Source organism: Orycteropus afer, unplaced genomic scaffold, assembly GCF_000298275.1.
Source record: "Orycteropus afer afer isolate SDZICR_OR568_19922 unplaced genomic scaffold, OryAfe1.0 scaffold00044, whole genome shotgun sequence".
In the NCBI taxonomy this organism is placed as follows: Eukaryota; Metazoa; Chordata; class Mammalia; order Tubulidentata; family Orycteropodidae; genus Orycteropus; species Orycteropus afer.
The window spans coordinates 6281484-6297355 of NW_006921631.1; the positions used below are offsets into that span (position 1 = coordinate 6281484).

At 43.5% G+C, this 15872-nt stretch overlaps 1 protein-coding gene across 1 annotated transcript in view; it reads right to left on the bottom strand.

The window, feature by feature from the left end:
- Positions 1–15168, bottom strand: part of RCSD1 (RCSD domain containing 1) — a 102123-nt gene extending 86955 nt beyond the window's left edge. The window contains exon 1 of the mRNA XM_042780529.1: positions 15082–15168. Within this exon, the coding sequence (XP_042636463.1) occupies positions 15082–15168 (87 nt within the window). The remainder of the gene's footprint in view (positions 1–15081) is intronic.
- Positions 15169–15872: the final 704 nt, after the last annotated feature.

Here is a 15872-nt window from a genome sequence, read left to right on the forward strand (position 1 = left end):
CAAAGAAAGAATCCTGAAAGCAGCACAGGAGAAATGAAAAGTTGCCTACAAGGGACAACCAATAAGACTAAGGTCAGATTTCTTGGCAGAAACCATGCAGGAGAGAAGACAATGGGATGGTATATATAAAACCCTGAAAGAGAAAAATTTCCAACCAAGAATTATGTACACAGCAAAATTGTCCCTCAAATATGGAAGTTAGGACATTTCCAGAAAAGCAGAAATTAAAGGAATTTATTAAAACCACACCAACCTTACAGGAGATGCTAAAGGGAGTCCTTTGGACAGAGAACCAACAACAGCAAACAATAACTGACCATTAACAATCACGATGACATAACCCAGAAACCAACCCAATTATGTTGTTGTTGTTGTGTTGTTGTTATGTGCCCTTGAGTTAGATCCGACTCATAGTGACCCCTCCTTAGGTTTCCAAGGCAGTATCACTACGGAAGTAGATTGCCCCATCTTCCTTCCGAGGAGTGGCTGGTGAGTAGAAGTATCCAAAGTAAGCAAGCCTACAAGATTGTAAACAGGGAACCAGACACATCAATTGACAAATGAGGACAACTACAAACCAAAAAGAGGGAAAAAATTGTGTAGTCACAGAACTTCTAAATGGTGGGGAAGTCACGACAACTACAAGATAGGACAGACCATTCTAAACTTTGAAAGAAAACTATAAATCACAGTTACCTCAAAGAAAAATGATAAACCTTCACATCAAAATAAAAAAGAGGACCAGCACAAATATTTAGCAAATACTAAAACAATAGCAACAAAGGAAGTGATAATATGATTCATAAACAAAACAAGCTCAGCACAGAAAATTATATGGAACAAAGAAATTAACACCATGAAAAAGCACATTAACAAAATGACAGCAACAAATTCATACTTGTTGATAATTACATGGCTGGCAAGGGACTTATCTCTAAGATTTAGAGAAAACTCCAATGTCTCAACAGCAAAGGGATTAACTATCCAATTGAAAAATGGGCAGAAGACGTGAATAGACACTTTACCAAGAAGGATATTCAGGCAGCCAGCAAATACGTGAAAAGATGCTCATGATCACTGACCATCAGAGAGATGCAAATCAAGACAACAATGAGATATCATCTCACCCCAGCACTGAAGGCAAGGTTCAATGAGACAGAAAATAACAAATGCTGGCCAGGTTGTGGAGAGATTGGGACTCTCATATACTGCGAGTGGGACTGTGAAGTGATACAACCACTATGGAAAGCAGTATGGGGATTCCTTAGAAAGCTGGAATTGGAGATACCATTTGACTCAGCAATCCCATTAGGTATATATCCTAGAGAGGTGAGAGCCAGGATAGGAACCGATATATGCACACCCATGCTCATCGCAGCACTGTTTGCAGTGACAAGAGTATGGAGGCAACCTACGTAGCCATCAGCAGAGAAGTGGATGACCAAGCTGTGGTGCATGCACACAATGTAGTACTATACAGCACTGAGGAGTGAAGTGGAGTCTGCAAAGCACCGCATGGCAAGGATGGACTTGGAGGACATTGTGCTGAGTGAAATAAGTCAGTCACAGAGGAGCAAATATAGTACTAGTTTGTTGTTGTGGAGGGTCAAGGAAAGGTTTGTATGTGGAGGGAAACTTTCTTTGTTGGTTGCCAGGGGTGGGAGGGGAGGGGAGGGAACACTGCAAAAAAAAGAAAAGAAAAAAGCATTGACCTATGTCACCTTAGTTTTGTGTCTTTCACGATACATAAATTATATTTAAATAAAATGCATTTAAAAAAATAACTAGAAACTAAGGTAAAGATCCTGAACACAAAGTCCTAGGGTTTCTAGTAAGATTATTCTTTGCTGATTGTGATTTCATCATTGTTTTTAAAATAATTAGAACATGCCTCATCCAGATTTTCCCAAAACATGGCTATGAGTCTATAAATTATCTGATGTGGGACTCAGAGCCTGATTGCTACTAAATACACTTAATGGACATTTGCTAATGGATTCCTAACTCTATCCTCTCCACACCAGTTCTTCACCTGGGCTACCACTAGCCCAGCATCCCAGTCATGGCTCACAGGCCCTAAGTACATGGATTCCCAGGAGCCCCAGGAGGCCCCCTGGTGAATACCTCCTATGCACCGCCCCCTGCCCCCTCCACCAATACTTTCCAAACCTCAAGGGAGAAGAAGGATCATACAAAGAGAGTTTTAGAGAGGATCCCTGGCAGGATAAAGAACTATAAGCCATATATTTGTGGGACATAGAGATGAAGCCTGAATTTAAGTCTACTTTTCCTTTTTTTAAGAAAAGTGGTGGTTTATGTTACTCTTTGTTGTTGTTAGGTGCCATCGAGTTGGCTCCTACTCATAGCCACCCCTACGTATAATAGAACGAAACACTGCTCAGACCTGCACCAGCCTCACAGTCCTTGCTATACTTGAGCCCATAACATCAGCCACTGTGTCAACTCATCTCATTGAAGGTCTTCCCCTTTTTCATTGACCCTCGACTTTACCAAGCATGATATCCTTCTCCAGGGAATGGTCCCTTCTGACAACATGACCAAAGTAGGTGAGACCAAGTCTGGCCACTCTCGCTTTCAAGGAGCATTCTGGCTGCACTTCTTCCAGGACAGTTTGTTTGTTCTTCTGGCAGTCCATGGTATTTTCAATATTCTTCACCTATACCACAATTCAAAGGCATCAACTCTTCTTCATTCTTTCTTGTTTGTTGTCTAGCTTTCACGTGCATATGAGGTGACTGAAAATACCATGGCTTGGGTGAGGTGCACCTTAGTCTTCAAAGTGACATGTTTGCTTCTTAACACTTTAAAACGAACTTTTGCAGCAGATTTGCCTAGTGCAATATGATGTCTGATTTCTTGACTGCTGTTTCCATGGATTTTGATTGTGGAGCCAAGTAAAATGAAATCCCTCACACCTTTTTTTCCCCAAAATTTATTGTTATGTTGCTAATTGTTCCAGTTATGAGGATTTTTGTTTTCTTTATGTTGAGGTGTAATCCCTACTGAAGACTGTAATTGTTGATCTTCATCAATAAGTACTTCAAGTCTTCACTTTCAGCAAGCAAAGTTGTGTCATCTTCATATCACAGGTTGTTAATGAGTCTTCCTCCAATCCTGATGCCATGCACGTCTTCATATAGTCCAGCTTCTTGGCTTATTTGCTCAGTATACAGATTGAATTAGCATGGTGAAAGAATGCAACCCTGATACACACCCTTCCTGATCTTAAACCATGCAGTTATCGCCTTGTTTTGTTCTAACAACTGAGTCTTGATCTACGTACAGATTCCTCATGAGCACAATTAAGTGTTCTGGAATTTCCATTCTTTGCAATGTTTTCCATAATTTGTTATGAGCCACACAGTCAAATGCCTTTGCATGGTCACTAAAAACACAGGTAAACATCTTTCTGTCATTCTTTGCTTTCAGCCAAGATACATCTGACATCAGCAATGATATCTCTCACTCCACATCCTCTTCTGAATCCAGCTTGAATTTCTGGAAGTTCTCTGTCAATGAACTGCTGCAACCAACATCCAGCTTCACAACAACACAAAAAGCCACCACAGTATGACAAACTTATGGTCAGCTAAGATTCTCATATCCTTTGCATATTAATTGAAGCCGTCCTGGACCAGCCCTTAGTCCTCTGGGTGTAACTTCAATGTGAGGGATCTCCCCAGGGCCGCAGCTGGCTTGTTTCTCTTTTTACAGTGGCCGCTCACCTCCCAGGCTTCAAAGATCACTTCCATGCAGAGGACCACTGAACCCTGCCTGTACCAACATCCCTCCAACTTTCAGATCTGAATTTCCCATACTGTGTTCTGGCAATGCCTCAACCCAAATTCAGCCTCTTCCCCCAAAACCAGAACAATTTTCCACCCTGTAGGGATTGGAATCATCCATCCTATGATGAGTTGGAATCAACTCACTGGCAGTGGACTCCTGGACTGAAAACAAAGTCGCTGTGATCTTTTTCTCTCTTACCCCAATCCCATGGCCGTCTCCAACGAAATACCAAATACTGGGGATTTTCTCCTCAGTTTGTTTCACTGCTTCGTTGCCTTTCCAATCCTGTCTACTTCTTACTGGCACTATAGCCTCTCAATTGGTATTTTGGCCTTTGGAGCCTCCCCATTCATTCATCCTACGTACTAGGGCAAGGCTAATGGCCCTGTAGTAAGTACTGTTTTAATCCTATGAGTCCTTCTTCCTAAGAACCTTCATTACTGACTGTAGAAAAGCACATATTATCATTTTAGTGTTTCAAGTCGTGGATAATCTAGTTTCATCCTATCCTTCTGGCAGTTTCTACCCTACCTTTCCTCATCACCAATGTGAACACTCACATGTGTATACATATGCCCACACGCCAGAGGTCCTCCATCTTAGTCACTTAGGTACTCGTTGTTCCTCATATACCCTTTCATTCATTGCCTTTCCCTGGCACATTAGCTTATGAAAGCCCTTCTCAACACAACTTCTTTGCCCCTTCCTTATTGCCACCTGATTGGCAAAAAAAAAAAAAAACTCTTCCAAGTTTTCAGTGTTCACTCTGATGTCACCCTGTCCCATGAATCCTTTTTCTAAGTTGGAAATGTTCTCTTTTGTCACTGAATTCCTCCAGCCCTGTGGTATTGCTGCTTATATACTTTTATATACTCTATGCCCTGTATTTATTTGGAGACACATCTTACCATTTCTCAACTAAACTGTCAGGTTTACTGACATTTTAGTTGTCAGGTTTGCTGACCATTACTAAACTGTCAGGTTACTGAAATCTTTTCTTTAATTTGACTCCCTCTGAGAATCCAGGTAGCACCTTTCATTCAGTAGTTCCAATAAATATTTGTGGAATGAGTGAGTAAATGAATGAATGTGTATTTCCAAGCCAATTCTGTCCTATCCTGGCACATGAGATTTTCCTAGCGCTAAGCAGAGGACTATATTCATCCCTGTTTAATTTCATTATGTTGATTTTGGCCCAGTGTTCCATCCTACATAAATCATTTTGAACTTGAATATATCATATATCATAGTAACTGTCCCAGCTGTGGGTCATCTGGATTCTTTCTATTTTTCATCCAAGCCATTAACAAAAATGTTTCACAAGTCAGGGCCAAGGACAGAGCCCTGTGGCCCACCACCAGAGACTTCTCTCAGGAAAGACCTGGAGCCCTTAATCAAAATACTTTGGGAAAGGTAGCTCAACCTGCTCTGAATTCATCTTACAAAAAAAAAATCCTCTGTGATACAAATGATATGACTGAAAAATCTGAATAAGCATTTTGACACACAAAAGCACTCAACTCCCTACACCTAGCCAGAAGTTCAGGATTGATGTCAATTGGAACATTAGCCCAGGAAGAAAGGTTCTGGTTTGACTGGTTAGCTTCTCACCCTCCAGTGCGTCCTAGCAGTCTCAGAATCCCACATTGTTTAGCTCCCAATCAAGGACCTCCCCATGGAAGTGTGAAAGGTAAAGATGTGTCAAGGTAGAGGTAATCCAGATAAGCAATGAGGAATAAGAGGAATGGAAACTTGACTTCAGTCAAACAACTTTTTATCCCATTACCCACCTCCTTATTTTACCTCTCTACCAGGCTGAACCCACAAACCCTCTTTCCTTCCTTTGAAAAGCATTTATTGAGTCAACAGGACTCCTTTTTTCTTACAGGTGTTGGCTACCCTGTGAGCCTGCAGCTTGAATTTTGCGATCCCATGCCAAAGGCATACCAGTTTCCCAGATTCTAGAGCCCCGATGGCACAAATAGTTGAACATTCAGCTGCTAACCATAAAATTGACTGTTCAAACCCATCTACTAGCTCCACTGGGGAAAGACCAGGTGATCTGCTCCTGTAAAGATTACAGCCAAGAAAACCCTATGTTATTGTTGTTAGGCACTGTTCATTTGGCTCCAACTTATAGCGACCCTATGTAAAACAGAGCTCTGGTAGCATAATGCAAAAGCACTTGACTTCTAACAAGAAGGCTGGTGGTCAAACCCACCAGCCACTCATCAGAAGGAAGGTTGGGCAATCTACTTCCGTAGGGATACCGCCTTGGAAACCCAAGGAGGGGTCGCTATGAGTCAGGTCTGACTCAACAGCACATAACAACAATATAAAACAGAAAGAAACACTTCCTGGTCCCACACCATTCTCATAATTCTTGCTATGCTTGAGCTCATCATTATAACCACTGTGTTTTTTCATGTTATTGAGGGTCTTCCCCTTTTTTTTTCTCTATGAAAACCCTATGTGGCAGTTCTACTCTATCATATTGGGTCACTATGAGTTGGAAATGACTCAATGGCACCCAGCAATGGTCTGGCTTTTATATAAGATACTGTTCCCTCTCTGTCTGTAGGGAGCATCCTCCTACCTTACCAACAGAGGTTGCATGTGTTATGCACTAACCACCCCTTTGCCCCACAAAGAGTTACAGACTCTCTGGCTGGAGGAGAACTTCAGACGTTCTCTTGTCCATCCCATGCTCCAGTCAGAAGTACACCAAAAGCATAGAAGGCTGGCCTCTTCTAAATGATTGCAAAAAACTATAGTATTTATTTATCTGACCATCAATTATATCACAACTAATATGTGCCTGACATTGTTTCAATCACTGTACATAAACAATAACTTACTTAATCCTCCTAACTACCCTATCATGTAGGTGCTATTGTTATTTCTATTTTATAGATGGGAAAACAAAGGCACAGAGAGGTCACAAACTGGATGTCAGAGTCAGGATTCAAACGCAGCCATCTGGCTCCCAAGTCTGCTCCAAGGATACTGTTGCTTTTTCATGTGGCAGTATAAAACTTATATTCCTGCCTTCATTCAAAAGGGTATGTTGAATCCATATTACGCCCATGGGATGCCAAGGCTTTTGAAGGGGGGTTATCAGAGCAGACAACTAGGAACTTATAGTATAGTTTAGGAGATACGGGAAAATGTTTGAAAATAAAGTGTGGTAGGAAGTGTATTTTCCTTATTACCATTGCACAGATGTAACAGAAGCATTAGTTTTTTTCAAAGTCACCCTCTTTGCACTCCCTTCTGCCACCTTCCATTAACAACAAGCAAAGAGAACACCAGTACTTCTCTACAGAAGACACACTCAGGGTTTTTACAGTTAATAAATATTAATAACAACATCAACAAAAAATTGTGAAATATTTTAACTTTCATAAATTATCTTGTTTATCACATGCTTGACTTTATGCACTTTTCAAAACAGCCCTGTAAGTGGGGTAAACCCAAACCAAACCCACCACCATTGAGTCAAGTCTAACTCATAGAGACCCTTTTAGGATAGGCAGAACTGCCTCATAGGCTGTAAATCTTTATGGAAACAGACTGTCACATCTTCTCCTTTGGAGCACCTGGTCGGTTCAAACCACCTACTTTTCTCTTAGTTGCCAAGCGCTTTAACCACTGTACCACCAAGACTCCTTAAAGTGGATAAAGCAGGTGTCAATTTTACAGATAGAGGAACTGACCAGGATCATAAGGCTAGTTAGATAGTGGCCTGGACTGGAAACTCAGGTTTCAGGGTTTATCTCACCCATGGCCAATGCAATAATTTGACAAAGGAAACCTAAAAGGAGCAGAAAACAGAGGGCAGCATGTTACTACCATTTCCTTCAAATTCCACTGCCTAATTCCAGCGTTATTCAGAGGCTGGCTTTCACTTACTCCTTTCTTCAACACAAAAGGCTTATGTATAAAGCCTATGGAAAAGAATGGTAATTTTAAGTGTTATGTAAATACATGTAGGAAAAGGAGGCACAGATTCTGTATTCACAATAGAGGAGAGCTTTCAAGTCGAAAGAGCTTGTGGATACTTTAGCCAGGCTGGCAGAACTACTGGCAAAGAGATTTCCAAGTCCCAGGAGCTAAAAGGGCTATGGAGTCTCTGGCTGTTACAAACAGTTAATTCATTTGGCTGCTAACTAAAAGGTTGGAGGTTTGAGTCCACCCAAAGGCCCCTCATAAGAAAGGCCTGGTGATCTACTTCTGAACACTTAGCCATTGAAAACACTAGGAAGCACAGTTGCACTCCATCACTCATGGGGTGACCATGAGTAGGAGTTAGCTCAATGGCAACTGATAGCAGGGCTCTAAGCTGTGGCTCTTGGTGCTGTGGTCTATGGAATTGGCTATTCCATGAGTCAGGTATTAGAGCAACATTTTAAATAGCTGTACCTTATGGTTCGTGTTCATCTTTCTTTGATGTGTTTTCATGTAGAAATGGGTTGTTCCTTCAAACCAACCTGCCTCACCTGATTGCTCCCTACCCCAATGCATGAAGAACAACTGGAGTCATTGAGAATGTTCTTTGTGTTGGTGAAGCAGCTGTCATTTTAATCAGAAAGAACATCTCCTACCATGAGAGTTGTTATGTCTTAAGTGAAGGAGCCCCAAGTGGTGCAGATAAATGTTTTCCTTCTCAGTTTTCATATTCCTGTCAGCCTGAAAAACGCTTGGTCTTACTTCCAGACCCTGCTCAAAGATCATCTACTCTGTGAAGTCTCCTAAGACTCCTCCAGACCATTAATGCTGTTACTGAAATATTTCTAGCTCCCATCACACAGGGCACATGGAGAACATGTACTTCCTGGCCCTGAGGCTGGGGCTAGTTCTGGCTCTTCCAGGCCAGAGCATTTAATGACCGATGCAAGATCCCCCAGAGCTCTCTTCCATGACAACTAGCACTATTCCATGACATGGCTGCTCCACCCCCTGGGCCCAGAGGGAGGACAACACTGACATGGAGCAGAGCCTTAGCCACCCCTCAGTGGACATGCAATACGAGTGAGCCATAAACTTCTGTTGCTTTCAGCCACTCAGACTGTGGAGTTGTCACAGCAACACTAGCCTGTCCCACTGTCACAGTCACCTGTCCTCAGATTTGTACAATCACACTCTTCCTGCATTTACAGAACAAATCACATTGTTTTGTAACCATTTCTTTTATTTCTGCCTCCCTACCACCAGGCAGTATTGTGTCTTATTAATTTTCATTTGGTAACTACTCAGCATCTATTCTTGAAATAAATGAATGGAGGCTTGGAATAAAGTATATGGGAATAGAATATCAATGAGATCTTGTAAAATGTAATTTTATGATCTTGGTAAGCACAATCATTTCTGAAGGTGGGGATGATCCTGGATAACATTGAATAGCTCCTCCCAGTCTATTAACACTATAGCTTTTTCATTGGAAAGGGACCAAAGCAGTAGGAGCTACCCTCACAGCTCCATGAAGATGCTCCATAACACCCCGGAGAGCACTCTCTCAACTGCTGCTCTCTGAACAGAAAGGGTTGTGGCTGCAAGTCACAACAGTATGAACATAGCAGTGTATGTGGGTGACCAAGAGACAGGAAATCAATTGTACAACAGGTACTCAATGAATAACCGAAAAAAACAAACTCACTGCCACTGAGTTGATTCTGACTCATAACAACTCTCATTGGGTTTGCAAGGCTCTAATTGGGTTTGCAAGGCAGCAGACTGCCTCATCTTTCTTCCACAGAGTGACTAGTGGGTATGAACCACTGACCTTTTGGTTAGCACCCAAATTGCATTAACCACTACACCACCAGAGTCCTTCAATGAACACTCACTGCCATCGAGTCAGATCCAACTCATAGCGACCCCTCCTTGGGTTTCTGAGGCAGTATCACTATGGAAGCAGATTGCCCAATCTTCCTTCCGAGGAGTAGCTGGTGGTTTTGAACCTCCAGCCTACTGGTTAGCAGTCAAAATGCCTTAGGCACTATGCCACCTGAGTTCACATTGCTAATTCATTCCCAGGATAGTGAGGTAGGGCCTAAAAACAAGGTAGGGCCCAGTATAGCTTAAAAACAACCAAGGATTAGCGCTACTAATCCCCATGTCTCCTACCCCTATGAGAGACAGCAAGTTGCTTGCTGTGGTAGCTGACTGGTGACCCCAAAAATGAAATGTCCACATTCTAACCCACAGAACCTATGAATGTGACCTTATTAAGAAAAAGAGTCTTTGCAGATGTAAGTTAAGGGTGTTAAGATAAGGATTACCCTTGGTTAGCCCTAAACCCAGTGATGATTGTCCTTAAAACAGAAAGACAGAAGAGAAGGCAGACACCTAAAGGAGAAGGTGATGTGAACATGCAAGGAGAGACTGCAGTGATGCAGCTGCAAGCCAAGGAAGCAGGCAAGTACCGAAACCTAGAACAGGAACAAAAGGCATTCTCCCCCAGACCCTCTAGACCTGCTGACACCTTGATTTCAGGCTTCTGGTCTCCAGAACTGTGAGAGAACAAATTTCTTTCGTTCAAAGCCACCCATTTTGTGGAACTTTGTTACAGCAGTCACAGGAAACTAATATGCCTGTCAACTCCACTGGCTTTAGATTCTTCATCTGGGCAGGATTTGGGGAGTGTATAGTAGTCTGGGGCACCAAGCATGTCTCTGAGTCTATCATTCTCCCTAGGTAAAAGAAGGGTTCGGAATCATCTTTGTTTTCCTTTTCCTGCATACTTCAATCCAGACTTTTGTGAGGGGATTCAGCCATGGGAGCCAAGGAGCTCCCCCAAGAGGGCATCCTCAAGGGCCTCGTAGAAAGCAAGCTCAGAAAAACAGTGTGGTTCTGTACCTGGCAGGACTGGGACATCTTCACCTTTGCCCTGGGTCTCCTTGCACTTGTTGATTAAAAAAATGATAATATAAGCTGTTTCTCTCTCCACCTACCTCCACTCTCCACAGATAAAGGTGCCTGAGAGAAGACATGGAAAACTGAGCACCACTGATGCAGAGAGCTTTAGCGAGTGTGGAGAAGACAATATACTTACATGAGAAGACAATAAAGTCATTATAAGCTAAACACACAAGTATCAATGGATACATAGGTAGAATGGAGGCCTCATGATGGGAGTTAGAAGACCTTCGCTTAGTTCTGACTTGGCCACTAACTGGTTGTAAGTGTGGCCATTGGTAAATTACTTATGCTCAGTTTCCTCATTTGTAAAATGAATGTCATGGGTTACTTCTAAGTTATACTAAGGTTATTTCTTGTTCTCAAAATTTGAAGCTCTAAAAACACTTTCCTTTTCTGCCTCAGATATCAGCTATTATTTTCACCCAGAGACACAACTGGAGCATTTCAGAAATCTTCTAGCTGTGTAGATGAGAGCTCAGACTAAATCTGTCCAGACCTTAAAAGCCTCAAACATTGAGCTTCCACTAGGGCCTGGCCCTGAGCTGGAGGAAGATGGCTATGCTGGTGGGCGCATGGGCCCCCACTGTGACTGGGCAGCCAGAGTGACTCCAGTGTAAAGAAATGAATAGGGGCTACAAGATCCCAAGCAATTAACCCACTGCCATTGAGTCAATTCCAACTCATAGGGACCCTATAGAATAGAGTAGAACTGCCCCCATAGAATTTCCAAGGCTGTAAATCTTTATGGAAGCAGACTGCCTCATCTTTCTCCCACTGAGCAGCTGGTGGGTTTGAACTGCTGACCTATTTGGTTAGCATCTGAATGCCTTAATGACTGCGCCACCAGAGCTCCTCCCCAAGCAATAGGAAGGGTGCAAATATTGACTCTCCAGATAGTTACCTTCCAGACATTGGGCAGATTATTTAACCATCTTGAAACCTCAGTACCCTCATCTAGCAAACAGATATAATAAGACTTTGTTGTTGTTAGCTGCCATTGAATCAATTCTGATTCACAGAGACCCCAAGTAACAGAGTAGAACTGCTCCATAGGCTTTCTAGGCTGTAATCTTCATGAGAGCAGATCATCAGGTCTTTCTCCCATGGAGCCACTGGGTGGGTTCAAACCACCAGCCTTTCAGTTAGTAGTCACCAGCCTTTCAATTAGCAGTCAACTGTGTAACGTTTGTGCCACCAGGGATTCTAAGACTTTATAAGGATTTAAAAAGATAAATGTACGTAGTAGGCATTCAACAAGTGGTAGTAACTACCATTATTACAGCTTTAGGTTTCTCCCACTGCAGCCAACTGTATGGCTGCTTAGAGACGAATTTCCCATCATCCATCAAAACCTATCTAGAAACCCAGACAAGCAAGGGACCTGAGGCCTGGGAATGGGTTTCAGAAGCTGAGGCAGGTAGGGGTGGCCTCATGAGAGAGGGATAACTGTCCATCTAGCTTAAGGGTTTGGAATGAAACTACTGGGGGAATCTGGAAGGGAGAAGGGAGGCCCAGAGGAGACTGGAAACCTGTGGCAAACTGAGATGGACTTCTCTGTGACCTCTCATGTGGCTGCCTGGGTTATACAGTCACAGCCACAAGGCTCAGCTTCTTGTTTCTGTTGCACTGTTTGGTTGGGACTGGGTGGCACATGTGGTCTGCTCGTGCTCCTGGACCCATCCTGGCTCTTCCCTGCTCTGCCTCTGGGCAAAGAGGAGAAATGCTGTCTTTTCAGAGTGTGTGCAGGATGTGTGACCACAGTGGGAGGAATGAGTGGGGCTGCAGGTGGAAGTGTGAATTTTTGCATGTGTGGTTCGTTCCCAGAGGCCTCTTTCTGTCAGAAAAAGTAAGAGGGTTTTAACAACAGCAATAACCAGTTGCTGTCGACTTGATTCCAACACATGGTAATCCTACGTGTGTCAGAGTAGAACCGTGCTCCATGGGGTTTTCAATGGCTGATTTTTCAGAAGTAGATCACCAGACCTTTTTTCCAAGCCATCTCTAGGTACATTCGACACTCTAACCTCTTGTTGTTGTTGTTGTTATGTACCGTCGAGTTCGCCCTAACTCATAGCGACCCCTCCTTCGGTTTCCGAGGTGGTATCACTATGGAAGTAGATTGCCCGACCTTCCAGAAGGCTGGTTAGCAGTCAAGTGCCTTAGGCACTACACTACCCGAGCTGCTCTCTAACCTCTTAGTCAGCAGCTAAGTATGTTAACTGCATCATCCAGGGATTCCTAGAGTGCCTTGTTGTTGTTGTTAGTTGCTGCAGAGTCAGTTCAGACTTATGGTGACCCCCAGGGACTACTCAGGGGGCCTTAGGGGGATGGCTTTTGGTGAGCTTTACCAAAGGCATTCCCCTGGGGCCCAGAGTCTGTTTCACATGGATTTTCTCTGTAGGAGCCTTTGGGTGTAAGCAACAGGCAAAAGTGTAGATATCATTAGGTTGAAATCCCCTGTCTATTGTGAACCCCCAGGGCTTCCAGGAGGCCCAGGGAGAGCAGCACTTTAGGGAAATTCCCAGCGGAGGAAGTTTCTCTAGCTCCCATGAGAGAAGCTGACTTTGATCTCCCACATACCTTAGTATCAAGATACTATCTTTTTTATTTTTATTTTTTTTCAAATGTCACGTCATGTATATGTATCTTGTTTCCCAAAATAAAAAGGAGTTCCTTATGGAAGGAACAGCAACTTATATTCCTCTGACAGCTCCCACCTCCTTCCCCCATCTAGTCCCCCATCCTCAAATACCTTTCTCTTCTTTTATCCTTCAGGAAGCAACCATTTGTAGTCTCCTGTACCACCAGCTTTGCTCTTATCATTCTCTCTGCTTGGGATGCTCTTCTCAATTTTCTGTGCTTGGTTAACTGCTACTCATCCCTCAAGACTAACTCAGAAGTCATCTCTAATGGGAATCCTCTGTAATAATCTGTTTAGGCTCTTGCCTCCCCTCCTAGACTGTGAGTTCTTAAAGGCCAACAAGGTGACTGAATCTTCTTTGTGTCCATAGGGTTTGACAAACAGTAGGAGCTCAATGCATGTTTGTTGAACCTAATTAAAGAGCTGGTGCTTGGCATGCTCTGAATTGTTACTGATTACACAAAAGGTATAGGAGCTCTGGTAGCATAGTGGCTAAGGCACTTGACTGCTAACCAGAAGGCTGGCGGTTCAAACCCACCAGCCACTCCTCAGAAGGAAGATGAGGCAATCTACTTCCTCAGAAACCCAAAGAGGGGTCGCTATGAGTCAGGTCCGACTCAACGGCACATAACAACAACAACAACACAAAAAGTTATAATTCCTGCCCTGGGGCCAGGAGGATGGCACCAATGTGGTGCAAACTGGTTCAAAACAAAAAGCTGGAGTCACCGGATTGTGCAGACACTCGCTTTCTTGGCTGGGTTGGCTGCCCAGCCACAGTGTCCAGAACTTCTCAGTGTTCCCATCCAAGAGCTTCCAGCCTGGGAACCCCTAATCCTATCCACTAAGTATGGGCTCTGATGGCATCTTAGGGGTGTATCTTCCAGAGATAAGGAAAACCATCCACATTGGCCCTGCATGCCCTCCTCACTTTTCCTCAGGAGCCTACTGGAGCTTGGAATTGCAGTGGCTGGAGCTCCTTGCCTGGAATAGGATGTGACCCAACCAAACACATGACTTTACAGGGTGAACTTCAAGGGCTGAGCAGTCATTCCCCACAATTCCTAGAGATACAAGTATTCAGGAAACCTAAGGGGAGGGGAGGAGGAGGGAAGCTCACTGCCCAAAAGATTAAGAGATGAGGGCAATGTCCTCTTTGCTTTGGCTCAGGCAGACCCACACAGCTGACAAGCTTCTGAAGGGTCCTAGAGCAATAATGATGATGGTGACTAAGTCTTTGTACTGTGTCAGCAGTATCATTGTGTCTTCTTTTAACAGAGAGATGAAAATGTATACATAAACCATGTAGATTCAGACTTGAGGTGGATATTGCTTTTGTGATGAAATTTTGACAATATGAAGAACAAGTCTCTTTGTCTCATTTCTTAAGGCTTATGCTGAGGTGCTCCACAAGTGAGAGAAAAAGTGCAACCTGCTCGCTCTCCAAAGATCCAACGGTGTCAAAATCCTCAGGCAGCCTCACTGTACCTCTCTGTGTCTTGGTTTTCTCCCTTACAATACGACAGGAAGGTACCTAAAGATTGTTTTAATCCACTCAGAGCGTTGAGACTTTTAGATACTAGTGAGCTGAATGGGGTGGTCAGGTTGGCTCTGCAAACCTAAAATATTATTACTGGAGAAAGGCAGAGAACCGTCTTCAGATTTTTCTGGAACTAAAATGCCTTCTTTTGCTGCCCTGATAAGATTACCAGTCCGCTAAGCCGCCAGAGTGCAGATTTCCCACGGACCCGATCGCGTCCAGGCTCCGGCTTGCCTTGCTGTGAGGAGCCATGCATCGGATCAGGCTCTGAAATCTGACTCCATTCCAGGAATGTACACTCACACCCTTCCGTGATAGGTCCTGGGCTTGGCAGGGTTTCATGTTGGGCCCTTAGGGTCTGACTACCAGCAATTCCTCCTGTCATCGCAGCCCAGCTAATGGAAGGTGTCTTCTAAATGGAAGCCAGTGTCCTATGAGGGTCCCACAGAGTGAATGGGAGCCAGAAAGGAATTTAAGGGTATTTGGACAGGCCCACATATCCACTTGAGCCAAAACCCAGCTTCCAGAAGCCATTCAATCCCTAATTATGACCCACAAGCTCCAGCTAGCAACCAGCATATGGTTTAGTGAGAGGGTGGGTCAAAACACAGCAAGCAAGGTCTGCTGGGGTTTTTATCCATGCTTCATGGAGTAACCTTAAAATAATCCTTTGGAGGCTCAAATTCTGGTTACATGTTTCTCTACTATCCCCTAACCCTATACTTTTTAATTAACATCTCAAGCGCAAGATCCAGTATGTAAAAAATGCACAAGGAGTGTTGAGTAAGTGGATAAACAACAAATAATATCTGGAAAGATCTTGGAGTTGCCTCACCGAAAAAGGCTCATTAATGGTGTCCATTTAATTTAGAAACCAGGGGCCCTGGTGGGGTAATGGTTAAGTGTGTTTGGCTGCTAACCAAAAGGCTGGTAGTTCAAACCCAGCTAGCCACTCTGTGG